Below are 27,277 nucleotides of genomic sequence, written 5' to 3'. Positions count from 1 at the left end.
AGAGATGGCTTCTTTCCTTAAACCTCATGAACCAACCTCTGGTAGTTTCCAATTTCTCTTCTGCAGATTTCTCACCACTCTCATTTTTCATAAAACTGAACAGAGTTACAGCTTTACTTTGGATTAGGCTTTGGCTTAAGGGAATGTTGTGGCTGGTTTGACCTTCTAACCTTCTATGCAGACCACCCAGACTTTCTCCATATAAGCCAGTAACTGAAATAGGATATTGACTATAAATAATACCTTTGAGCTGTTCCTGGTCTTGGGAGAAGCTTTTAATATTTTACTATTAAGCGTAATGTTTGCTATATATTGTGTTGAGGATGTCCTTTATCGGAATATAAGAGTTCCCTTTATTTCTAGTCTGCTCAGAGTTTTTAATCATGAATGGGTCTTGAAAGTGTTTTACTGGATTTATTGAGATGTGCGTGTCCCTTTATCTTTTATTCCATTGATGCTGTAAATTATACCAACTGATTTCCAAATTTAAACAAATCTTGTATTTCTGGGATAAATTGAACTGAATCCTTACATATTATTCTTTTCATATGTTACAGGTTTCTGTTTGCTTACAAATTGTTTAGGATTTTTTGACAACCAATGTACAAGATTTTCTCATAATTTTCCTTTCTTACAACGTCCTTACCAAGTTTATGGTAGTCTCATCAAACAATCTGAAATATGTTTCTTCTCTTTCTATGTTCTGGGAGAGGTTCTTTACCCATGGTGTTATTTCTTAAATACTGAAATAACTTATCAGTGAAGTGTGGTTTGTAATAGAGTAAGGTTAATAAGGACATTTCAATATATAAGCTTTTCTTTCTTTCTTTCTTTCTTTTGAGTTGGAGTCTCACCCCGTTGCCCAGGCTGGAGTGCAGTGGCATGCTCATGGCCACCCCAGCGTTGACCTGCCAGCTCTGGTGATTCTTCCGCTCTAGCCTTCCAAGTAGCCAGAACTACAGGCACATACTACGATGCCCAGATAATTTTTTTATTTATTGTAGAGATGAGGTCTCGTCAAGTTGCCCGGCCTGGTCTCGAACCCACAGGCTCAGGCAATCCACTTGCCTCGGCCTCCCAAAGTGCTAGGATTATAGACTGAGCCACCACGCACAGCCAAGTTTTTCTTTTTACATCATAAATAGGTGTTGAATTTATCAAAGGCTTCAAACACCTTTACTATTATCTTTTTTGGCTTATCTATTATTACATACATTATTATGGCTTTCTCCCTTAATATCTTTCTGTGATAAATAACATTTGTAGATTTTTAACTGCTCCTAGAATAAACTGCTTGGTCAGAGTACATTACCATTTAGACAGTGATGGTTATTTAGGAGAGGCGGGCATGCTATCACTCTACTGTATCAGGTGTGCAGGAAAGGTGGGTGTGCTCTCATCTTCCTGTACCAGGTGTGAGGAAATGGCAGGTGTTCTTTAATCCTCCTGTACTGCGTATGTGGGAGAGGCAGGTGTGCTCTAACCTTCCTGTACCAGGTGTACAGGAGAGGTGGTCATACTCTAACCCTCCTGTACTGGGTGTATGGGAGAGGCAGTGTGCTCTAACCCTCCTGTACCAGGTATGCAGCAGAGGTGGGCATGCTCTAACACTCCTGTGCTGGGTTTGCAGGAGAGGCAGGCATGCTCTAACCCTCCTGTACCAGGTACACAGGAGAAGCAGGAATGCTCTAACCCTCCTATACCAGGTGTGCAGGAGCGGCGGGCATGCTCTAAGCCTCCTGTACCGAGTACATGGGAGAAGCAGGAGTACTCTGAGTGGTACTTAACGTTTTTGGCATTAGGGACCAATTTCATAGAAGACAATTTTTCCACAGAAGGGTTGGGGGATGGTTTTGGGATGATCCAATTGCCTAACATTTATTGTGCATTTTATTTCTATTATTATTACATTGTAATATATAATGAAATAATTATACAATTCACCATTTAAAAAAAAAAGAGGCATGGATGGAAGTGGTAAATAAAATAATGGGTGGGCCACGTGCGGACTAAAATGAGTGTCGGATTCTGACTTAAAGTCTGCTACCAGATGCAACTGTACAATTGAAGTACATCAAGTCACTTGCTACTCAATGACAGGCTTTTGACACGAGTCTGCAAGCAATTGATTTATTATGGTCTCTGTGTATTCAAACCTCACTGCTAATGTTAATCTGTATTAGCAGTCACTCCCCAGTATTAACACCACCACCTCAGCTCCACCTCAGATCATCAGGCATTAGATTCTCATAAGGACTGTGCACTCTAGAACACTTGCATGTGCAGTTCACAACAGGGTTCATGCTCCTATGAGAATCTAATGCCACTGCAGCTGATATGACAGGAGGAGCTCAGGAGTTAAATACGAGAGATGGGGAATGGCTGTAAATACAGATGAAGCTACACTCACTCACCGACCACTCGCCTTCTGCTGTGTGGCCCTGTTCCTAACTGACTGGTCTGGTTCATGGCCTGCTCTAACTCTTCTGTACCATGTTTGCAGGAGAGGCAGGCATGCTCTAATACTCCTGTACTGAGTTTATGGGAGAGGCAGATGTGCTCTAAACTTCCTGGCTTGTTCTAGCCTCATCTGATTTTGCTACCAGTGGAATCTTCCCTGTTTTCTCTATTCTGGAAAAAGTTTGTATAAATTGTAGAAATTATGCCTTGAAAGTATAGAAGAATTATTACTAAAAAAATCTAGGGCTGGTGTCCAAAAGTTTTTTTTTTTTGAGTTGGAGTCTCACTCTGTCGCCCAGACTGGAGTACACTGGCCGCTCCCGGCCACCACAGCCTCGACCTGCTGGGCTCCAGCGATCCTTCCGCCTCAGCCTTCCGAGTAGCCGGAATTACAGGCATGCACTACCATGCCCGGCTGATTTTTGATTTGTTGTAGAGATGAGGTCTCGCCAAGTTGCCCAGGTGGGTCTTGAACTCGTGGGCTCAGGCAATCCACTCACCTCAGCCTCCCAAGGCGTAGGATTACAGGCTGAGCTACCGAGCCCGGCTAAAAGTATTTTTTTTTTTTTTTAATTACTCTACTTCAATGATTTTGGGGTTGCTAAAACTATTTCTTCAGAGTCCATTTTAATGGCTTACATTCTCCTAGGAATTTTTCTATTGTTTATTTCAGATTTATTTGTTATAAAGTACTGATATTCTCTTAAATTTTCTTTTAAGTATCAGATTTATCTGTAGCTAGGTTCCTTTTCTCTTCTATAATAGTTATTTGTGTCTTTTCTTACTTTTTTAAGATCAAACCTTTGAGGTGTATTTTGTTAAATCTTTCTGAAAGTCTGGGAAGCTATGTTGATCCTCTCTCTTATCTTTGAGTTACTGCTTTCTGTTCTAATCTTTATCATCTCTTTCCTTCTATTTCTTTGGCTTTGTTTTATTGTTCTTAAGTTGGTCATTAAGATGATTACGTTTTAGTCTTTCTTTTTGTATTAAAAAATGAAGCTAAGTTCCTATAAAGCCCTGACTTTGTACACGCCACAGGCTTTGATAAGAAGTGATTCTGTTATCATTTAGTTACAAGCATTTTCATACTTCTTAATTCTTTTTGGATTCATGTGTCATTTAAAAATGTATCTGTCAATTTCTAAAATATAGATTTTAAAACTCACTGCTTTGTCATTAACTTCTAACTTTTATTACTTTTTATTGTAACCGGGAATACTCAGTCTTTGGAATTCACCGAGACTTGACTCATGGCCTACCATGTCTAATCTTTGTAACTTTCTCATAGATGCCTGATAAGAATACGTGTTCTCTAATTGTTATATAAAAAACTCTATGTACATAAAATCTGAACTGATGATTGTGCTATTCAAATCTTCTATACTTTGGCTGCTACCCTGCCTGGTTGGCCTATTAATAAATTAAAGAGATGTTAAAATTTGTTCCTGTGATTGATAGCAACAAACAATCCATTTCTCCCTGTAGTCTGTCAATTCTTGCTGTATGTATTAAAGCTATTTTAATAAGTGTACGTTCTGAGTCGTCTTTTATTTTTATGTAGTATCCTTCCTTTTTAAATAATATTTTTCACCTTAAAGTTTATTTTGACCCTCCCCTACCTTGGGGAGGTGAATACCCCCCTCTCTAATTTAGTTTTTAAATAAACCATATTTTCCTATCTAGAAAAAAAGTTTATTTTGCTTGATATTTTAGTAAATAAATTTTTTTTGATATTTTAGTAGATAAATTTAGTAGATAGCTTCCTTTTTATTCACAGTGGTCTAATTTTTTTCTTTTAACTTTTGTTTTTCCTTATTGCTTCATCACTCATTTTTCTGTAAATATTAAATGGCTTAATCTTTTATGCTTTTCATTTTTATATAAATAAACCTTATTTGTGTTTTTCTTAGTTCTTCAACATTTTATTTTGAAATCCATCCATTTATCTGTACTTTATTGTCAGTGATGTTTAGTACTCAACTGTAAGAACACTGCACAATTTATTCATTCTACTTTTGATAAACTTTTTGTGCTGCATCTAGACTGTTTGCTTTGCTAACCAAAACAATTCTATGAACATTCTTATGTGTGTTTTTTGGTGTAGATATACAACATTCCTTTATAGAAAGAAGTAGGAGTAAAATTGCTAGAGAGTAAAAGACATGAATATTCAATTTGACTGATAATGCTAGATTGCACAAAGTGGTCTACCGACTTAATTTCCCACCAACAGTGAACAGGAATTCCAGATTCATCCTTTAACTGTTAGGAGAAATCATATCTTTATTACACTAAGATACCCTAAATCATGAAAATAGCATGCCTATTTATTTATTTATTTATTTTTGTTTTCTTTTGAGTTGGAGTCTCACTCTGTTGCCCAGACTGGAGTGCAGTGGCCGCTCCCGGCCACCACAACCTCGACCTGCTGGGCTCCGGCAATCCTTCCGCCTCAGCCTTCCAAGTAGCCAGAATTACAGGCATGCGCTACCACGCCTGGCTGATTTTTTTTTTTTTTTTTTGAGTTGGAGTCTCACTCTGTCGCCCAGACTGGAGTGCAGTGGCCGTTCCCGGCCACCACAGCCTCGACCTGCTGGGCTCCGGCGATCCTTCCACCTCAGCCTTCCGAGTAGCTGGAACTACAGGCGCGCACTATCATGCCCGGTTGATTTTTTGATTTATTGTAGAGATGAAGTCTCGCTGCCCAGGCGGGTCTCGAACCCGCCGGCTCAGGCAATCCACTCACCTCAGCCTCCCAAAGGCGCGGGATTACAGGCTGAGCCACTGAGCCCGGCAAATAAATTCTTTTTCTTTTTCCTTTTTTTTTTTTTTTGAGTTGGGGTACATTGGCATGCTCATGGCTACTGCAGCCTCTACCTGCTGGGCTCAAGCGATCCTTCTGCCTCAGCCTTCCAAGTAGCTGGAACTATAGGAGCGCACCACCACCCTAACAATTTTTTTTTTTTAATCTTATTGCTCAGGCTGGTCTCGAACCCCTGGGCTCAAGTAATCCTCTCGCCTCGGCCTCCCAAAGTGCTGGGATTACAGGCTTGAGCCACTGTGCCTGGCTGATTTTTTGATATATTGTAGAGATGAGGTCTCACTGCCCAAGCAGGTCTCGAACCCGTGGGCTCAGGCAATCCACTCACCTCAGCCTCCCAAAGGTGCGGGATTACAGGCTGAGCCACCGAGCCTGGCAGCATGCCTATTTATTTAGGTCTTCATTAAGTGCCTTCAATTTTAAAAACTTATTCCCGCTTAGATTTCAAACATTTTTGTTTAAACCTATTTTTCATTATTTTATATGTTTGTTGTTATTCTAATTAGTGTTTTAGTATTAAATGTCCTCATTGTTGCTGGTGTGCAGAAGCCCAGCTTGTTTTAGATATTAAACTAAGCATACATGACATAATAATCTGACATAAAGTCTATTCTGTAATAAAGAGCTGAGTATCTCATGTGAATTCTTGAATACCTTACTGGAAGTGAAGAACAGAATAGCTGTGTGGGCACTTGAAGAGCAGTTTCTACTAAATACATATGGTTTCCCCTCATCGTCAAGCCAAAATTACTGAGCCGGGGCTGCTGGTGTGCCCTCCCATTTCTCAGGCTCACGCTCCATGTTTTATATGTCCTTGGCTGCTATGAATACAAACTTTATTCTTCAGTTCACTCTCTAGTTTCCCTTACACACAAGGGAGCTATTGCTATCTTACCCTGTAAGCTGCCACTTTACTAATATCTAAGTGTTAATAACCATCAGGTGATTTCCCTGGTTGACTGTTGTATCTGCAAATATTTGTGTCTTCTCTTACTTTTATATCTTATTTCTATTTCTTGTCTTACTGTTATGACTACAGCTTGCATAACAAATGTTAAATAATAGTGTTGTTAGTAGACTTCTGACTTCTTAACTATAGTGATAATTTTTCTAATATGTAATTATAAAAAATGTTTAATTTTGTCTGAGACACATTTTGTTTATTGTGTCGTATAACATAGTATTCTTTCATTTCTAGTTCAGTAAGAACCATTCGGAATTTAAATCATGAATCAATACACCAAGGAGGAATTTTAATCCTAAGATGTGGCTTTCATTACAGTACTAGATTCAATTTGCTTGTGTTTTATTTAGTGTGCTATGGATGAAAATGAAATAAGGATAAACAGTATTTTGGGCATAGAACTTTAGGGTGGGACAAGTAATTTGCAGTAAAGCTCTTTAGGAGAATGTGAGTATTAAATACCAAATTCACATATCTTACTGATATTTTCTTCTAATAGCTCACAAGTATCATTCTATAATAAACATGAAGTTTTTGCTCTTATCAAGTCAACAAAGAGATGTTATAAAGGCAGTTTTAAAAAACACGTAAGATTGTAGAAAATTCAAAACATAGAAATATGCCACACTAAGAATTTAACATTTTGATAATTCTTGTGTATACTATAGAAAAAGTTGTGCGACAGTTTTTAAGAATAGTCTGTAAAATTCCAAATATGTATTTCATGTTCTGTTCGAACACACACACATACACATACCCACAAGCACGTATCTATACGCCATAACATTTTTGACTGAATGTGATTTGATCCATTTCAAGTTAAACACAGACTATGAACGGTACCTGTTTTGTCGGTCAATAAGTATACCAGGCGGCCCAGTTCCTCTGGTATAGTGCTGGTCCGAACGACAGTGCCAGGAATATTTTCATCTTTCATAATCATCCATCCGTATGCTGCTTTGCCCATGTCCAAGTTCACACGCAAACTACCAAATCAAACACACTGCAGTCATTAGTGAGATCCAGACCCATGCAATTTGTATGCATTATCTTTAATTTTACATGGAAATAGGTAACACTGGAATTCAGACTTTAAGGCAAAGAATTTGTGGACATTTAAGTCAACAACCATTTTAACACCTGATAATGTTTACAGGTGACAGAAAATGGGTATCTCATATCCTGTCCTCCCTATTGAAAACCCTAGATGGGACAGGAAAAAGACAGACTGCCAGAAGAGTGCCAGGAAGGAAAAAGCATCACAGATGCACAGGAGAGCATGCACACACACTGAAGGAAATCGGGCAGGGTCTTCCTGCGAGTAAATATGGAAAATGGGCCTTAGGGTTTACCCATTCATTTTGCAACTATTTACTGAATGACTCCTAAATTTCAGGTGCAAAACTAGAAACCAGAAGAACATGCAGGATATGATATGATATATGATATGATAAATAAAAAGCTTCCTACTCCTATGCATTGAACTTTTTAATTACCTTTAAAGTTTCGTGGCTTGAGGATATATAGTAAGACTGCAATTTGAAATACATATGATGGCGCATCCTATCTGAGACAATTGTGCTGGAGTCTGGTCGGAAAGCACATGGGATTGGAATAGATGGTCTCTATGCAGGCCTCCTAGGCCTGAAACTCTAAAAAACTGGTCATATAGAATAGTCATTAGAATTGCACCACATTTCAAGGTGGCCTCTGCTGTGTTAGCTATTCACAGTGCAGTTCTTCCTATACAACAACTTGAAAATGTTCTATCGTGTTTAATTTAATTCTACCAAGAGAGCAGATAGTATAGACTTAAACCATGGAAATTTCTGACATCCAACCACTTTTGACCTACCAAAATGGCAACTTATATGGTTCAATCCATTAATAAGCACACACTTGAACACAATCTTTAGGAATCACAGTCAGTGAAGAAAGTTGTATGTAAGCTAAAGAAAAATAAATAATCATAATTTGATTTATCTGTCCATAGAGCTCACATCTTGAATAGTATATGAACTATACGAGTTGGAAAGAGTTTTGACAATCAGTTACAGAGACCAGCACCTCACTAGCACAGTGGAATAAACTCAGTAAAGTGGGAATGCTCAAACCCTACCACAGCAGATATTCCAGGCAGGACACAGCAGCCCACTGGCCTCCTACAGCAGGATAGCTGTGGCATCCTGGTGAGGAGGGCTGGCTATGCAATATGGTCTCAGGCCCATAGCCACCCATGTCTGCAAGGGGCCTACTTCTGTGCTGCAGGTGCCTCCTATTAACAAGTGGGACAGAAATGAAAGTTTTCTTTATCGGCTGTGGTGATGAAGAAATGAACGAGAGCCTGATAAGCAACAAAGGCTCTAAATACATGAGGGACATTCCTGCAAATGGTACTAACCAGCAGGGATGACCCATGTGAGTATAGGGAGAGCCGGAGGTTTGAAGTAGGGAGAGCCGGAGGTTTGAAGAAGGAAAAAATCTATTTACATGGACTCTGATTTAGGCTTTGGAAAAAGAATCTCAGTGAATCAGAATAAATAAAGTGGACACCACAGGCCACTTAGTGAAAATGTAGACAAAAGTTTTGAGGGCAGAGGCAGGCAAAGTGGCCATGGAATGATCACATCACTGTGTGCAGAGTAGGAGGAGGGCTCAAAAGGGGATGTGATATCCTGTCATCCTGTTCAGCTTTTCACAGTTCTGACTCTTTGATTCAGAGATCTGCACTTTGGAAACACATGCCTTTTCCCCTGTGTGCTGTATTCTTTTGGATTTTGCTCAAAGTATTTAGGAAAATGTCAGCTTGGCTCAGCTACTGTAAAGCAAATGAATTTCGGTCCTTGGCTGAGTAGGAATTTCTGCAGAGTCACAATCTGCCACTGGGCTCAAGGTGGTGAGAATCACAGGAGTGTCTGCAAGGGTCTCCTGGGTACTATTCTCCTCAACTCACAACTTAGGGTTTGATAAAACAACTTTGTCGTTATAGAGTTGAGAGAAGTAATTATTTCACGGACTACTATGTTACAAATCATTATCATTGAAGTATTTGAGGTTGAACACAAATACACTCTGAAGACTGTAAAAAGCAGTCCTTATCCATGAGACAGGTGAGGCATCGTCTTCAGGGTGACAGAAATAAGTAGAACCACTGCAGAATGTAAGCTTACAGTTCACTCATGAAAAAGCCACAAGTAAACCTTCTTCAACTAAGATAATAATACTGTATGGGGGGTCAATTGTTTACATGCACTGTGATGCATGTTGTATAGTTTGCTCAAATGTTAACAGGGAAATTTGCTTTTTAATGTTAAAAACCTCTAAGCTGCTCAAACATCAAACTCTAAGTTGGCAAAGTAACTATCATCACTGCATCTCATTTATTTTTTAGTAACGTTCTAATTTTACAGAATTTTAAAACCTAGACCTCTACTCAACCATAAAGTGCTATATTGTAACATGATTTGTGATCCCCCTATATATACAAACCTACTATTTTCAGAAGGATTGAAGAAACATTATAAAGTAGTTGTAACCAGATATATTTGAAGCTCATTATATTGCTAATTTTTGAAACTGTGAAATTGTTACCAAGAGGCCTTCCAGGTAAGTGAAAAAGTTGTTTGTAATTTCAGATGGTTAACTGAACCAAAAGGCAATCATGGTTTTCACGGTTATATAATAAATACAAAAAAAAATATATACTATCCTAAATAAGTTGAAATGTTATGAATAGAAAAACGCATGAAGCTGCTTATGCTACATTAAGAAAGCAGAGAAACTTCAGATCTTCTTAATGGTGGCTCCTTGTGGTCAAAATAGTCTACTCTGGCCACATGCAGTGGCTCACGCCTATATCCAGTACTATGGGAGGCTGAGGCAGAAGATCACTTGAGCCCAGGAGTTTGAGACTAACTTTGACAACAGAGTGACACTCTATCTCTACAAAAACAATAAAAACAAACAAAGAGTCTAATACTATAGCTACAAAAATTTCTGAGGAGGTAATGTGGACTCAATAAATTTGAACTGTATTTTCCTAAAATATGCAATGCAATCCCATTTAGGCTCTATGATGCTTGCTACATTTAAGTCCTATTTTTTTACAATTAAGCCTGCAGCATTTATCTCTACCAGGGAAGGCCAGTGCTACAGCCTGTCTGAGAAAGGCTCATGATTCTCCTCAGGAAGTGAATCTGCCTGACATAATTCACGTGTTACTCTATAAGCAAGATGTATTTTTAGAGTCTAATCTGAGCAAAAGAAATAGAAGTCATTTAAATAATAATTGTTATCAAAATTAAAACCTTTTCCTCTAAATTTTACAACTTAAAAGACACAGGCGCCATTTTATCTGAATGTCTCAACATTTTTCATTTTGTTGTATCTTTAAATATTTCGTAGCACACCATGGAAGCAGAGATGACACCAAAACATTTTCACTAGGCGCATCCACCCAGTGCAACCATGGTAGAGATAATCGTTCAAATCCCTATGACTAGTTTAGCCTCTCCAGGCTTCAGCCTGATTTATTCTGTTGCCTATGAGATATCTGACCTTAGATTCATCACAAACACTTTTAAAATAATACGTACACAATGGAGGCTAACATTCTCACTGTCCCCCCTTCCTGTGCCAAACAACATAAAAACAAACACATTTATTCCTTCTTAGCTGGAGGGAACTTCTCCATCACATGATTGGCATGCAGTTATCACCATAGCCACACATCAGGGGTCACCTAGGATCCTTCTTCCTTTGTTGCCTGGATCCAGATGACCAGGAGGCCAATTCAGCCTACTAAGTTCTCCTCCCCCTACCTGCCTTCCAAGCTCCACTGGGAGGAAGCACAGGTGACTGCACTTTACAGTCTGCTGTTAGGTGTGACTGTATTGATGTGACTAATGACAGACCTGTTCTTCCTGAGCCTCAATAAGCACATCCATCAATGCAATGAGCACTGTGTGGATTCCCACTCGTATACAAAGAAGGCTGACCAAGAGGAACAGTAGAGCTGGCAATTGTTGGGAGAAAGGGATCCCTGGTCTCAAGAGTCAGAAGTTTTACAGAAAAGGCAGAGCCTGAGACATAGAGGGAAGGACTCAAAGAAGCGGAGAGTGTGTGGACAGGGGTACAAGTGTATCAGGCACACCATATATACATAGATCACAAATGGTCGGTCACTGGACATACCAGGCACACCACACATACAAAGATCACATGTGCTCAGTCACTGTACCTATCAGGCACATGAAATGTACATAGATCACACATGATCAGTCACTGAAATGAAGGTGGTGATGGACCCCAAATGTGGAAGCATTCTATTAGATTTATATCCATTACAACAGATATGAGAATAAATGGATGTAGTCTTAGGTCCTAAGACTTTGAGAATACAGTAAGGTGTAAAGAGTAGTTTAAATGGATCTAAGTACACAGTGGGTTTCTGAGTGGGCATGAGAGGACTGGTGATCTGAAGTAAAGTGTATTTTAAAGTACCCCGAGCATCAGCCTTCTAGACAGACCGAACCAAAGTCCAACTGAAGATGAGAAGTGAGACAGAAGACGGCCTGGGTTGTGGGAAGGGCTTGTGGCTATATGTGGAGCTCTGAGAATAGATGCCAGTGGCAGGAGACAGAGGCGACACACAAGGCTCTCCTGGGGGGAGTAGGAGGCAGCATCTTGTCTTCTGCTTAGACTGGTGCCAGCCCAAGGGAGCCAGAAACAGAACTTCAGGACGCCCTGGTAGGCAGAACTGTGTTTGGCCTTCAAATGTGGGAACTTGTACACTGACGTACTGGTATTGTGCCTGAACTTTGAGGACATTTCCAAGCCATCCTGAGGATACTGAAAAAACATCATAGGTGATTGAGTATGAATCAAAACTGGAAATACAAGAATGTGGGAAGGTGAGCACCAAAATTAACGAGACATAAACAGTGACCTAAACTTGGGTACAACCAAAATGATGGTCAAAATCACTTCTGAAAACAGTAGGGTTTGTGAATTCAGTAACAGTAGGGTTGTGAATTCAGATTGAATGAGCAAATATTAGGAAGTAAAAAGGAGAAAAGAAGAAAGTAAGTGAAGATTTAATTCTTCGTTATGAGTAAGAGGAATGACAAGTTTGTTCTCAACTTTGGTAACTGAAGAAATCAAGGTTTAAGTATGTATTTGGTAAACATAAAGTCAGGCAGTAATACATTTAAAACAGTTCTATAATTCCCAAACAACTTGAAAAGAATAAAGCATATTCTGTATGGTAAAAAAGTACAAACATACATATATACAATATATATATACACACACTCTGAACATACAAACATTCTGATGCTATATAGAACACATGTATGTATATAAATACATACACAAGAATGCAGAAGTGAGGTCAAACATTTTATGTCAATATTGTGAAAGGGACAAACATTCCTACTAAAGGGTTATTAACATTTCTTTTAGTTTACAAATAAGTAAATAAAATAGATATAAGTTTATACAATGTAAGAGACACATCTTAAAACAAAATGCCTCTAAAAGGCTAAGAATAGAGAAATGGCCAAGATAAATAAGGCAAACCACCTCAAATCAAGCACACAGTGATTGTGTTAAAAACTAACAACAAAGTTAACTAGGTAAAGGGGATGGGTTAGAGGGTGAAAAGGCAGGAAGTCAGGCACTTACCCTGTCCCAGGTATTTTGTTCAGCAGCACAAATAATAAGCATTAAGGCAATGTCTGCGTTGTAGCATGTATTGACAGTTGATTTCTTTTTGCTGATGGCAGTGTTCACTGTATAGATATACCACAGGTTGTTTATCCAGGTGACCTTTTAAAGCTTGCCTTCCCGGAGTATTTTATGACATAGCTGTACTTTGTCTTTAAAAGAACGATTGCTACACCCTCAAGGATAAGGTTCATCACATTTGGGCTTTAAAATTCTACCCAGCTAATTTTTTGATTTATTGTAGAGATGAGGTCTTGCCAAGTTGCCCAGGCTGTTCTCGAACCCGTGGACTCAGGCAATTCCCTCACCTCGGTCTCCCAAAGTGCTGGGATTACAGGCTTGAGCTACCATGCCCAGTGGATGTGAGCATGCCACTGCACTCCAGCCTGGGTGACAAAGTGAGACTCCAACTCAAAAAAAAACCAAAAAAACTTACCCTGTAAAATACTACCAGGGAGATTAATCAGATATGCTTGTTCAAATGTGCGTAGCTTCCTTTATATAAAAACTCTGGGAAAGTCTGTGTCCTGGGGATCGACAGATTGCTGTAGTGGAACCACAACTCCCCATAAAAACAGCAAAAAATACTGTATTTAATGCTTCTTAAATTCTTAAAAAAGACAAAGGACTGACTGGGTAGGGGGGAATTTCTGGGCTAAATTAAAAGATAAATCAGAGCCTAGAAAGGTAAAAGAGCATAAAGTCTCTGCCCTGAGACCACATGCCAGTCCCCACACATTGGATTCTTCCTTTCAATAGTCCAGTGGGCAAAGAAACAAAAATAAAAGCCCCATATCGTCAAAAGGTGGGAGGTCTAACAAGACAACATCTGTCCCACAATAAGCTGCAGCCAGCAAAGACCAATTGCCCAAACTAAAAGAGAACCAGAAGACAACAGGCCCGCATGTGGGACTGAAGTCAGGCTTACAGTTACTGAATAATTCAGAGTCTCTGAGCTTGAACTTGAATGCACAGCAGAAGCAAGTGTATATTTTTCAGAAAAATATACCTTCATTTTTGTTCTCAAATGATTTCTATAATTAGATTTTCAAATACAAGTACCAAAAATGCCTACCATAACAATAAACACCACCACATAGCAAAACAAGACACCATGAGCAAGAGCCAGAGGACCAAAATACAAGAGAAAAAGATTGACAAAGTTACCAAATATTAATAGATACAGAGTAACAAAACAAATGGATGCATAAGAAAAACCAGAAAAATATTTGCATGAAAAGGCATACACAAAAATAAAATAATCAATGTGATAAAGAAACAAAATAGAATTTCTAGAACTAAAAAAATCAATAATTGAAATTAAGAAACAAATTGGTTTAACAGCTGATTAGACACAGCCAAAGACAGAATTAGTGACTTGGAAGACAAGTCAGTGGTAATGATACAGAATAAAGCACAGAGGCAAAAAAGGTGGAAAATACAAAAGTAAACACAGCAGAAACAAAAGATGTAGTGAGGATATGTACTAAACAGTGAATTGATGCCACAAAAAGAAAAAAAGACAGCATGAGAAAAAGGCAATATTTGAAGAGATGACGACTGATTTTCTAGAATGAATGAAAGAAACCTATCTATAGATTCAAGAAACCCAGTGAATCCTAAGCATCATATATATATATACCTAGATACATTATAGCACAGTGTAGAATGCCAATAATGAAAAGGTTGAAAGGCAGCTAGAAAGGGTGAAAGGATTCAAAGAAGTAAAGACTTAAAAAATAACTAGCAAATAGCAACAATGGAAGCAAAAAGAACATAAATGTGGCAACCTGGAATTCTATACCCAATGAAACTATGTCTCAAGAAGGAAGGCCAAGCAAAAATTGAGTTTCCAAAACAGACCAGCACTAAACAAAATACAAAAAGAACAATTTTCTGATAGAAGAAAAATGATTCCACATGGAAGGTCTGAGATGTAAGAAGAAATAAAGAACAAAATATAAATAAATCAAAATGACAGGGACTATATACAGTATCTTTGAGGTTTAAGAATAACTAAGATTTTATTTAGTGTTTTAGAATTAAATAAGTGACAAAAGTGGCATAAGTCCAGAGGGGGCTAAACACTTCTGAGGTGACATGTAATTAAGCCAAAAGTGAAAAAAGGCATATTAGGGATTTTTCAACTATGCTTGAAAATTAAGAAATAACTCTGTAATAACCATTCAAAGAAGAAATCACAGTGGAAGTTAAAATATCCAGTAGCTAACAATAACAAAAATACTACATATGAAAACTGTTGAAAGTTTTCTTCTGAGGTGACAAGTAAAGGAACTGACTTTAGACTTTGATAAGAATGTTGTTAACTTCTAGGGCAATTATTAAAAAGAACAGAAGCTGCTTATATAAATTTCAAACTACTATAGTAAAAAATGGAATTAAAAAAATAAATAAAATGGCAAAAAGGAGGAAAATATTGACTAGGTAAATCTAATTAAAAGCACAAAATAAAACAGCAGGTTTAAACTAAAAATATAACTATTATAATAAGTGTTTATGCACTAAATACTCTAGTAAAAAATTATCAGGGTAAATAAAATTAAACTAATTACAAGATGGCTTGCTAATACAAGATGTATGCTCATTACAAGAGACACATAAAAATAAATATACAGAGAAGTTGAAAGTAAAAAGATGGAAAAAGACATGCCAAGCAAATTAAAGACAGCTGGCATTGCTACATTAACACAAAACAAAGTAGGATTTAATGCAAAAAGCCTTAGTAGAGCTAAAGAAAGTTATGTTATAATGAGAAAATACTTAATTCACTAGAATTAGATAACAATTAAAATTTGTATGCATCTAATATCAAAGTCACAAAATACATAATACAAAAAAATGGACCGAATTCTGAGGAAAAACAATTCACATTACAAATGAGAGATTTTAACATTTCTCACAATTGTTATAAAAGAAAGGGAAAACCAGTAGTGGCAGAGAGAAACCAAAAAACAAGGCTAACAACCCTGACCTAATAACACTGCTGAAATACTGTGACCCACAATTCAGAATCCAACTTGTTTTGAATCCAAAGAATGTCTTTTAAAATTGGCTAAATATGGGACCCTAGAACTACTCAAAACATTTTATAGATCTTAAGCAAAAAAAAAAAAAGGATGCTCTCTGACAAAAATGTAATTAAGTCAAAAGTGAAAAAAGATATATTAGGGATTTTTCAACTATGCTTGAAAATTAAGAAATAACTTTGTAATAACTATTCAAAGAAGAAAAAACAGTGGAAGATAAAATATTCAGGAGCTGCCGATAACAAAAATACTACATATGAAAATTTCTGAAATGCAACCAATATGGTATTTATGGGAAAATTTATAGTATCTAGTACATATATTCAAAAAATTGACTAAATATAGGATCCTACATATGAAAACTAACAACTAAGTATCTATTTCAAAACGTAAGATGAATACAATCAAATAAACCAAAGAAAGTAAGAGGAAAGAAACTAAACATTAAATAAATAGAAAAATAATATACAGTAGAAAGAATCAATAAAGAGTAGGTATTTCTATAAGACTATGAAAGTTGGCAAACCTATTGGAAGAATGTTCAAGAAAAAAAGAAAGTAGAAAGGACAGAAATAAAAAGCATGAAGAATGAAAAAGATCAATATCACAGACCCTATATATGTAAGACATGATAGGAAAGCATTATGAACACACTTTCGTGAATAAATTTTAAAATTCAAATACAGTTGACCATTAATTGAAAACTGGAACTTTGCAAATGTGACTCAAGAAATTAAAAACTTGGATAGCCTGATAACTATTAAAGAAATCATATCTCAAAAATCTTTTCACAGAGAAACATTCAGGCTTCTGTGGGCTTCCTGATATGGAAATGTTCAAGGAATAAACAATTCCAACTTTAAATATTTTACAGAAAACAAGAAAAGACTCACCAGTTTTTATGAGACTGTCATAATCTTGATACTAAATTCCAAAAGAACAGTATGAAAAGGGAAAATTGCAAGTCAATTTCACTCATGTAAACCAATGTAAAAATCTCACAGAAAATAAGTAAAAAGAATCTAGTAATACACAAAATACCATGATCTTGTTGAGTTTTCACCCCCAGTCATACAAGGTTGTTATCACATTACAAAGTCAATCAGTACAATTTACCATCTTAATATATTAAGGGAGAAAAAATTTTAAATGAAAAAAAAAAATCAATAGATCTAGAAAAAATATTTTAAAAAATACTTTCATGATTTAAAAACAACTTTTTGCAAAACAGGAATAGAAACATTGTCCTTAATATATTGAAAAGTTCTATAAAAAACCTAGAGCACACATAAATGACAAACTGCTGAAAGTTTTTGTCTTTGACAGTGGGACAAAGGAAGAATATATAGACACCCTTCAAAATAATTATTACTTCTCTTTTTAACATCATACTAGAGATCTTTGCTACAGTAACAAGGAAAAGAAATAAATGGTGCAAAGAACTGGAACAAAGAAACAAAGCTGTCATTATTTACTAATGAGATACTTATATAGACAATTCAATATATTTAGATTAAGAATTAAAATCAGTAAGATTTTTATCAAAATTGACAGATTCAATCATTTTATGAAAATAAATTTTAGGCTGGGTACAGTGGCTCACTCTTGTAATCCCAGCACTTCAGGAGGCTGAGGTGGGAGGATTGCTTGAGGATGGGAGTTTGAGACCAGCCTGGGCAACATAGCAAGACCCCCAACTCAAAAAATTTTTTAAATTAGCTGGGTATAGTGGTGCACCCTTGCAGTCCCAGCTACTTGGGAGGCTGAGGCAGAAGGATCACTTGATCCCAGGAGCTTGAGGCTATAGTGAGCTATGATAGTGCTACTTCACTTCAGCCTGGGTAACAGAGTGAAACCTTGTGTCAACAGAAAGAGAAAAGAAGAAGGAAATTTTATTTCTTTAGCAAGAAGAGATGGAAAATGGTACTTAAAAAAAAGATATTTGCAACAGCATTTTCAAAATTCCAAGTATTTAAGAACTGCTCTAACAAAATTAGAGAAAATGTATTTTTATTAGAGAAGACCTAAATAAAATTAAGAGATATGCCAAAGCCATGGTCAAGAAGAGCCAAAATATTCTTAAAGAACACAAGGAAGATCAACTTGTTCTATCAAATGTTGACTACTATAACAGTATATCAATTAAGGGTTGGGCATTGTGGCTCACACTTGTAATCCTAGCACTTTGAGAGGCTGAGGTGGGAGGATTGCTTGAGTCCAGGAATTCAAGACCAGCCTGGGCAACACAGTGAGAATTTGTCTCTACAAAAAAATCAAAAAATTAGCCAGGCATGGTGGCATGTGCCTTGTAGGTACAGCTACTCAGGAGGCTGAAGTGGAAAGATCTCCTGAGGTCAGGAGTTCAAGACTGCAGTGAGCTGTGATTGTGCCACTGCACCCCAGCCTGGGTGAAAGAGTGAGACTCTGACTCAAAAAAAAGGAATAAAAAAAGTACATTAAGATAGTTGGCACTTGGTCAGAAACAGAAAAACAGGATAGGGAACTCAAAACAGGCCCATGTAGACACAAATACTTTGTGTATGGCAAAGGTGGCACTAGATCACTGGAAAGAGTCCTTTCTGGAAAGAGTGCTGAGATCATTGGTTTGGAAAATATTCATATTTTAAAACCCTACTTCACACCGTATTTTTTTTTTTTAAATTCCTTCCAGTGGTCAAAGCAAAACAGTTACACTTTTAGACAACAAATAAGAGAAGAAGAAAGCTTCATCTCCTTGGAGTAATAAAGGTTTTTTGTTTTGTTTTGTTTTGTTTTATATTTTTGAGCCAGAATCTCACTCTGCTGCCCAGACTGGAGAGCAGGGCATGATCTCAGCTCACCACAGCCTCAAATTCTTGGGCTCAAGTGATCCTCCCTTTTCAGCCTCCTGAGCAGCTGGGACTACAGGCTTAAGCTCCCTTACCCAGCTGAGATTTTTTAAACAACAGAAAAAGAGTGATAACTGACAGCAAAAGACTATTTGACTAAGTAAAATCAACAGGTTTTTTTTTTTAAATTTGGAATTTCACCATTGGGTGAATAAAAAGTCAAACTATAGATTGAGAGGGATATCAACAAAACATAAACTGGAAAAAAAACCTGGCATCTAAATACATAAATAATTGTTAATTGCCCAGAAGTCCGGACAAAAGACTTAGAAAGTTCACAAAAGTAATCATTTAGTATTACTGTCAATCTGAGAAATGATAATTACATTTGCAAGGACAAACCAATTTACACTAAATAAGTGCTGCTGAGAAAGTGGAACGTTCTACTTGATGTTGGTAAGCTGGTTCCACCACTCTGATAAACAGTTTGGTGCTATCCAGTAAATCTATCAAATGCCACAACCAAGTAATGCCACTCCTAGATAGATACTTCATACCAGGGTGCTGATGTGCAGAACACATGTGCATGGATGTTAACAGCAGCATTGCTTATAATAGCAAAAAAAGAAACAACCCATGGTGCAACCACAGTAGAATGGAAAACTAGGCTGCAGTGTGTTCAAAATGTGTGGAGGACACCATGGGTGAATCAGTAACAATATAATATAATACAATATAAGAAAATATCCAGTATGATTTCAATGATATAGCCTAGGAAAACAGAAGGAACTAAATTACAGCTGACCCTGAACAACATGGGTTTGTGCTAGTACATTTTATATACAAATGTTTTTCAATAAAGTTAGTCTTCCACAGGATTCCACATCCGCATGCAAATATGTGTCAAAAATAGTGTTCTCAGGATGTGAAACCTGCGGATACAGAAAGCCAACTTGCACTATGCAGGGGTTCTGCAGGGCAGATGGTGGGACTTCAATATGCATGGGGGTCCTGGAACCAATCCTCGGTGGATATCAAGAAATTACTGTATATATTAATATGAAATTTCAAGTGGCAATGCTCTTCAGAAAGGCAAGAAAAAGTTAACCAAAAAGAAGTATTCCATAATATACACATATACCAAAATATCACCTTGTATCTCATTATATAATCATGTCCATTGAAAATTAGATGTAAAAATTTTAAATCCACAAGTTTCAAAATAAAACATTGTTCAAAGACTGTTGAAGTAGCCCATGCGACAAAAAGTAACAACTTTTTTTATAAATAAAAGTTAACTATAATTTTTAAAAATTCTTTCAAAAAATAAAGATTATTTTGAAGAAAATGAAAGAACTTGTGATCAAGTCGAGAGAGAGAGAGACAAAGAGAGCTTTTGGACTACATTCTATTTCTTAACCTGGGTGAAGATCTATTTTAGAAAAATGTATTAATGTGTATTTTCTGTTTCATACACTTAGACTTTTCTGTATCTTTGCTATATTTCACAATAAACATGTTAAAATACTTTTTGGGAAATATTTTAGAAAGTAAAATCATGACAAATAATTGAAAGCTTTTTCACAAAAGAAACGCACAAGTGTATTTTGAATACTATACATTAACTTCTGAACGTGTTCCACGTTGCTAAATGAATTTTTAAGTTATTCTGAAGTCTGAATTTAGCCTAACATTTAGCAATTAATTTGTGAAGAACTGAGAACCACTTCTAAAACACAAAAATGACAAAATAACAATATTTTGTAAAAGTGAAACAAAAGATGAACAGTCTATGCATGACTTAAATAAGATAAACACTTGAGATCTGCTTTAACTGTTTTACATCAGAGTTGTCACAAAACGCTATTTCTGAAAATATCAACAAGCATCGACACTAAGGAAAGAAACAGGCAATGACCTGTAATACAAGTCAAAATATATTTTCTAAACCAATATAAAAGGTGACAATATACTTCATAATGTAACTAATAATAGGTTTATACAGAAAAAATAAAGGCAGCCTCTTGAGCATGCATACCCACTTAGCCCTAAGTCTTAGATAAAGACGAGTACTAAATGGCTGGCAGTTTGCAAGCAACTAGATCCCTCATATGCTGAGCCACAATTACACATGCCACTCAAGAGGAATACACTGTGCTGTTATGAAACAAGACTGATCAGTTGCTACTGTCTCTATCATGACATTTCCATTTTCTTTACAACCTGGAAAACATACTTTGCTTTAGAAATGTCTCACGTTGTTTCCCCAATTAATCTTCAAAACCTCTTAGTTTTCTAAGTTCAAAAGAGTGAACCAGAAGGGCACTTTAGCCAAAGCTACTTTTGACTGGTGCCCTCTATCCTATCAAGTGACATCCTATTCCACAGCACTATCTCCACAATTAGAAGCAATGAGGGTTGGAGTTTTAGAGAAAAATAGAGAAGAGAAGCCATGAATTAGCTATGCCCAGTAACTAAAAAGTTAATAACATAAAGATGCATTATAGAAAAAAAATGTTACTTTTGTAAAACAAACTCTAAACAAACTTGAACTTTTTAGGAACTGGTTTTTGGCTTTTGTGAGGTGTTGTGGGGAGAGGAGGAGAAAGTAACAAAGTTTTAGATCATTTTCCTATGAAGAGAAAGGGCAGGGAAAGGAGAGGGGAGAAGGTCACATAATGAAGACTGAGAACAGAGCCACAGGGCCTGAGAACCTGGGCCATGCACATCACCGAGGCCACACAAGGCCTCACAGCAGCATGGAACTCTACCTGGGGTGAATGACCCAGCATGAGGAGCTCCTAGAAGAACATAACTTGGATAGCAAGTAAATCTGGAATTGTTACACTGCCAGCCATTGTTTGGCATGTGTATGGCTTAACTGCCTATTAAAAAGTAAGACAAGGACATTTAATAGGAAACACAGATACATCCTCTCACCATGCTCAACCAACAAGAGTCAGAGGGGAAATACTCTCACATATCAAGAAATGATTCCGTAACTCAGAAGCAAAACAACAGCCACAGAGCACCCATGACATGCCGTCCTTCCTGATGTTGCACGGGAAGAGCAGGTGGAAATGACTTCACGTGATGTGTTTGTTGATTAGGGCTGGCTTAGGTGGCTTAAGGGAACAGCATCTTATTTTTCTCACAGTCTGAAAGTCAAAAGTCAAAAAGTCCGAAAGTCCAAAGTCAAGGTGTTGGCAGGGTTGGTCCCTCCTAGAGACTGAGGAGCCTCCCTCCCTGCAGTCCCCCATCTGCTGGTGGCTGCCCATAATCCTTGGTATACCGTAGCTTCCAGATGCAGCACTCCAATTTCTGCTTCTGTCTCCATATCACCTTCTCTTTTTGTGTTCTTATTCCTTTGCTTGTAAGGACACTACCTTTGTACTTAGGGCCCACTCTAATCCAGGATGACCTCATCTCAGGATCCTTACCCTAATTACATCTGCAAAAACTCTTTTTCCAAGTAAGGCACATTCACAGATTTCATGTTTTGGGGGCCATCACTGAAGCCACTATAGTCTGCCCTCTAGCCACCCCTCCCAAGTTCACATCTGAACCACATGCAGAATACACTCATCTCATCCCATTGTCACAGAAGTCTCAACATACTATAGCATCAACAGTAAGTTCAAAATCTCAACTAAATATTATCCACTCAATGTCCCAAATCTCATCATCTACACTATCTAAATTGGGTTTGGGTAAGACAGTGGGTATGGGCTGTACCAAGGAAAAACTGCTCTCCATTCACGGACCTGTGAAACTGAAAAACAAATTATCTGCTTCCAATATACAATGGTGGGATAAGGACAGGTAGGTATAATTTCTGCTGATAAAACACTCTCAAAAACTGTGGGTTTCCTGTGTATGTTATGGAAGCCCACACTACTAGGCAACAGGCTCCCCTACAGATCTTTCCCCGATAAGTCCATCTCTATTCCTGGCTTCTGCTGAGATGGCTGAGTGGATACTTTAGTCATGCCCCTAAACCAATCTCTTCAGCAAAAAGTTGCCCAGTCTCACTCTTGGCCTTCAAGAGTGTATGCTCTCCAGTGTATGCTCTCCAAATACTGAATCTCCCAATATTAGTGCTTTCTGCAATCTGGATAAGCTCCAAATTCCCCAAATCATCAATACCTGAATATCACACCTAGGTCTAAAGAAGTTGAAAACACTCTTTTCACCAAGCATTCCACCAGAAAATGAGGCCTTACTAAAAGGTACTTTTAAGTAAGATTAACAAGAACCTGTAAAATAACACAGAAAGAATATCTGACCTAAAAATAGTTGGTCAGATATAGCATGGTTTTGATAAAGTGTCTAAAAACTTCCTTAAATATAACTTTAGTAGTTTATTTCTAAATCCAGAACAGTTACTGCTGTACTTGTGTCACCTGACACTTTTTGTAGTCCATCCTTCAGTGTGTAGGGTATACGGGGGTCTGAGTAGAGTAGCAGGTGTCCCTCTAGCCATTTGTTTCGGGCATTTCATGGGCAAGTTACCCAAGTTCACTGGCTTAGCTGCTTGACTTATGGTAAATGAAACGAGAACCCTGTCTTTTTTTCTTTCATTCTGTAAACTAATCTTTATATAATTAAAAAATTTTAGAGAGTAATGTTTTTATTTTGAAGATATGGGATACCATTCAGGGTTAGTTACATAAGTGGTCATCGTACAGGTAAAGTTTGGTACTCTTATTGATGTGATGTGCCCCCCCTTCCCCCAGCAGTGTTCCACTATTGCAAATCCCTTTCTTGTATTATGATAAATGTTCAGTGTCTGCTTATAAGTGAGTAGTACATGTAGTACTCAAATTTGTGTTTCTGTGATAAATCACTGAGTATTATAGACTCTAATTCCATCCAAGTTGCTGCGAAGTTCATAATTTTGTTTTTCTTTTTGGCTGCATAATAGTCTATAGTGAAAATGTACCACATTTTCTCTATCCAGTTCACTTCCGATGTGCAGCATGGTTGGTTCCATGTTTTTGCTATTGTGAATAATGTTGCAATAAACATGTGCGTGTAGGTTCCTTTTTTGTAAGAGTGATTTGAGTTCCTCCGGGTATATTTCTAGAAGAGGGATTGCTGGGTCGTATGGAAGGTCAATTTTTAGAAATCATACTGTTTTCCACAAAGATTGTATTAGTTTACACTTCCATCAACAGTTTAGAAGTGTTCTCTTTTCCTCATGTCCTCTCCAGCATCTGTTGTTTTTGAGTTATCGATGATGGCCATCTTGACTATGTACACTTGTATGGAAACAAACTCAAAAACCTAAGTAAAATGGAGGACTTTCTGACATCACACAACCTCCGAAGGTTGAAACAAGAAGAAATTGAGACCCTAAATAGACCAATAACAATCTGGGAAATTAACTTCATCATAAAAAAAACTACCTACAAAAAAAGCCCTGGACCAAATGGCTTTCCAGGAGAATTCTACAAAACATACAAGTAGGAGCTGATACCAATCCTATTGAAAATATTCCAGGCAATCGAGAAAGCTGGACCTCTCCCCAAATCCTTTTATAAAGCTAACATCACATTGATACCCAAACTGAGTAAAGATTCAACAAAGAAAGAGAACTACAGGCCAATATCTTTGATGAACATAGATACAAAAATTCTCAAGAAATTATAGCAAATTGGATCCAACAACACATCTCAACAATCATCCACCATGACCAAGTAGGCTTCACCCTACTTGGAATACAGGGCTGGTTCAACATCTGCAAGACCATAAACATAATTGAATACAGCAACAGATGTAATAACAAGAACCACATGATTATATCATTAGACACAGAAAAAGCTTTCAATAAAATCCAGCATCCCTTCTTGATAAAAACCCTTGAATACCTAGGCATAGGTAGAACATACCTCAAAATAGTAAGAGTCATCTACGATAAACTCACAGCCAACATATTGCCAAACAGATATAAACTGAAACCATGTCCCCTGAAAACTAGAACAAGACAAGGCTGCCCACTCTCACCCCTCCTGTTCAACACAGTGTTGGAATTCCTAGCTAGAGCAATCAGACAAGAGAAGGAAATCAAGGGTATCCAAGGAAAAGAGGAAGTTAAGTTATCCCTCTTTGCAGACAATATGATCCTATACCTTGAAAACCCAAGAGAATCTTGTCAAAAATTTCCTTGCATTGATTAATAGCCACATACACACACACACACACACACACACACACACACACACACACACACACAGAGAGAGAGAGAGAGAGAGAGAGAGAGAGAGAGAGAGAGAGAGAGAGAGAGAGAGAGAAATACCTTGGCATCTTCTTAACCAGAGAAAGACCTTTACAATGAAAACTACAAAACACTGCTCAAAGAAATCAAAGAAGACACAAATGGAAAAATATTCCATGCTCATGGATTGGAAGAATTAACATTGTTAAGATGTCCATCCTCTTTTCAAAGTCTTGCCGGACACAGGCCACTTTTGCATCATGTGAGACTGTTCTGAGCATTGTGCAACAACAACAAAAAATGTCTATCTTACCAAAGGCCATCTACAGATTTAATACAATACCCATTAAATTACCAACATCATTCTTCTCAGACCTGGAATGACAACACAGAAATTCAATTGGAAACATAAAAGACCACAAATAGCCAAAACAATCCTCAGCTAAGGAAACAAATCAAGAAGTATCACATTTCCAGACTTCAAACTCTACTATAAAGCTACAATAATCAAAACAGCCTGGTATTGGTATAAGAACAGGCATATAGACCAATGGAAGAGGATAGAGAAACTAGAAGCAAAACCTCGATTTTTCAACCAACTCATCTTCAACAAAGCCTCCAACAACAACCACTGAGGAGAGGAGAACCAATTCAGTAAATGGTTCTGGGAAAACTGGCTGACCATATGCAGGAGACTAAAACAGGACCCCTATCTACCACCATACACAAAAATCAACTCTAAATAGATCAAGGACCTAAATGTAAAACCTCTAACTACAGGAATCCTAGAAGAAAACACAGGAAATACCCTTATGGAAATTGGGATAGGCAATCAACTATTGATCAACTCTCCACAAGTGAATGCCATAAAAGAGAAGATAGACAAATGGAACTTCATCAAACTGAAAAGCTTCTGTAAAGCAAAAGGAACCATTAAGAAAGTGGGGAGACAGCTCATGGAATGGGAAAAAATATTTGCCAACTGTAAATCTGACAAAGGCCTAACAGTCAGGATCTACAAGGAACTCAAACAAGCCAAAGGGAAAAAACCAAACAACCCTACTAAAAAATGGGCAAAAGACATGAATAGACACTTCTCAGAAGAGGACATATGAGCTGCCAAAAGATACATGAAAAAATGCTCAGCTTCACTAATCATAAAATTAAAACCACACTGAAAAACTCTGTCTTCTAAACCACACAAACACCCCTGCATCTTTAGTGCTTTCAACAAAGACACTGTATTTTTAAGAGGTTCTTAAATGTTTCTCAGAAGGAATACATTTATTACTTTGTCAGACAACATTCTGCCTCTATCACCCACGCATGTCTCAAAGAGGAGCAAAAATTTTCTGAGCACTGATGAGACAGTTTGGGAATTATCAACTGGAACTTTACATGGCATTTCAAAGCATATGGACAAAGGAGGTGATAACTAAAGAGACAGGGAGCTGCAAGTCCTTGATCTCAAGGAAATATAGATGAATAAAAAATTCTGATAAACAATGGGTATCATTTTCATTAGTATAAATGGAAAAGCAAGGAATGAGAGAGTACTTAATGGGTAAGAGCTTTTACTTTGGACTAGTGGAAATGTTTTGGAATTAAATGGAGGTTGTGGCTACAAAACACTGTAAAGGTACTAAATGCCACTCAACTGTTCACTTTAATTGGTTAATTTTACGTTACATGAACTTTCTCTCAATAAATATTTTTTAAAGTTGAAAAAAATTCTGATAATTCTTTTTTGTTATGAGAGATGCATAGGATCTAAAGAACATATATTCATTTTAGAATTTAAAAAGTAAAAGTTAAATTTTGTAATGTTCTCCTTTGAAAGACAATGTAAATTGTATCAAGTAACTCAAAATATTTTATTCCATACAGAGGAATTTTAACAAAACATCTTAACTTTCTTAAATTTAGAAATCCTTTTAAGAGTGCCATGACAATAAAGGAAAAAAAACACTTTATTTTCAAGCTTGTGTACTTTGCAAAACAAAATGATATTTATTAGACTGAAGTACTTTATCAGACTTTTGCATAATAAAAAAATCAAAAAAGAGAGGGAACATTCTGTCTTCAAAAAAACAAACAAAAAGTCTTATTCTTTATTAAATCCAAAGGTATATTTGGCAACACTAAAATGTACTGTTATCTACATTTTATGGAAACTTTGCCAAAGTTTATTTGCTTTAATCAAATGTAAATCGT

General features: G+C 37.1%; 1 protein-coding gene across 1 annotated transcript in view; it reads right to left on the bottom strand.

Annotated features, from left to right (window-relative positions):
- Nucleotides 1-6,981: 6,981 nt before the first annotated feature.
- Nucleotides 6,982-27,277, bottom strand: part of LOC103256181 (probable phospholipid-transporting ATPase IIB) — a gene marked incomplete at its 5' end in the record, with an annotated part of 83,399 nt that continues 63,103 nt past the window's right edge. Inside the window, one exon of the mRNA XM_021710449.1 lies at nucleotides 6,982-7,231. Within this exon, the coding sequence (XP_021566124.1) occupies nucleotides 7,060-7,231 (172 nt within the window). The remainder of the gene's footprint in view (nucleotides 7,232-27,277) is intronic.

The sequence above is a fragment of the Carlito syrichta genome, unplaced genomic scaffold, assembly GCF_000164805.1.
Source record: "Carlito syrichta isolate Samal-C Ts95f unplaced genomic scaffold, Tarsius_syrichta-2.0.1 Scaffold289008, whole genome shotgun sequence".
Classification (NCBI taxonomy): domain Eukaryota; kingdom Metazoa; phylum Chordata; class Mammalia; order Primates; family Tarsiidae; genus Carlito; species Carlito syrichta.
Note: the sequence above shows the minus strand (reverse complement) of the source record. Positions and strands in the feature narration are given on the sequence as shown.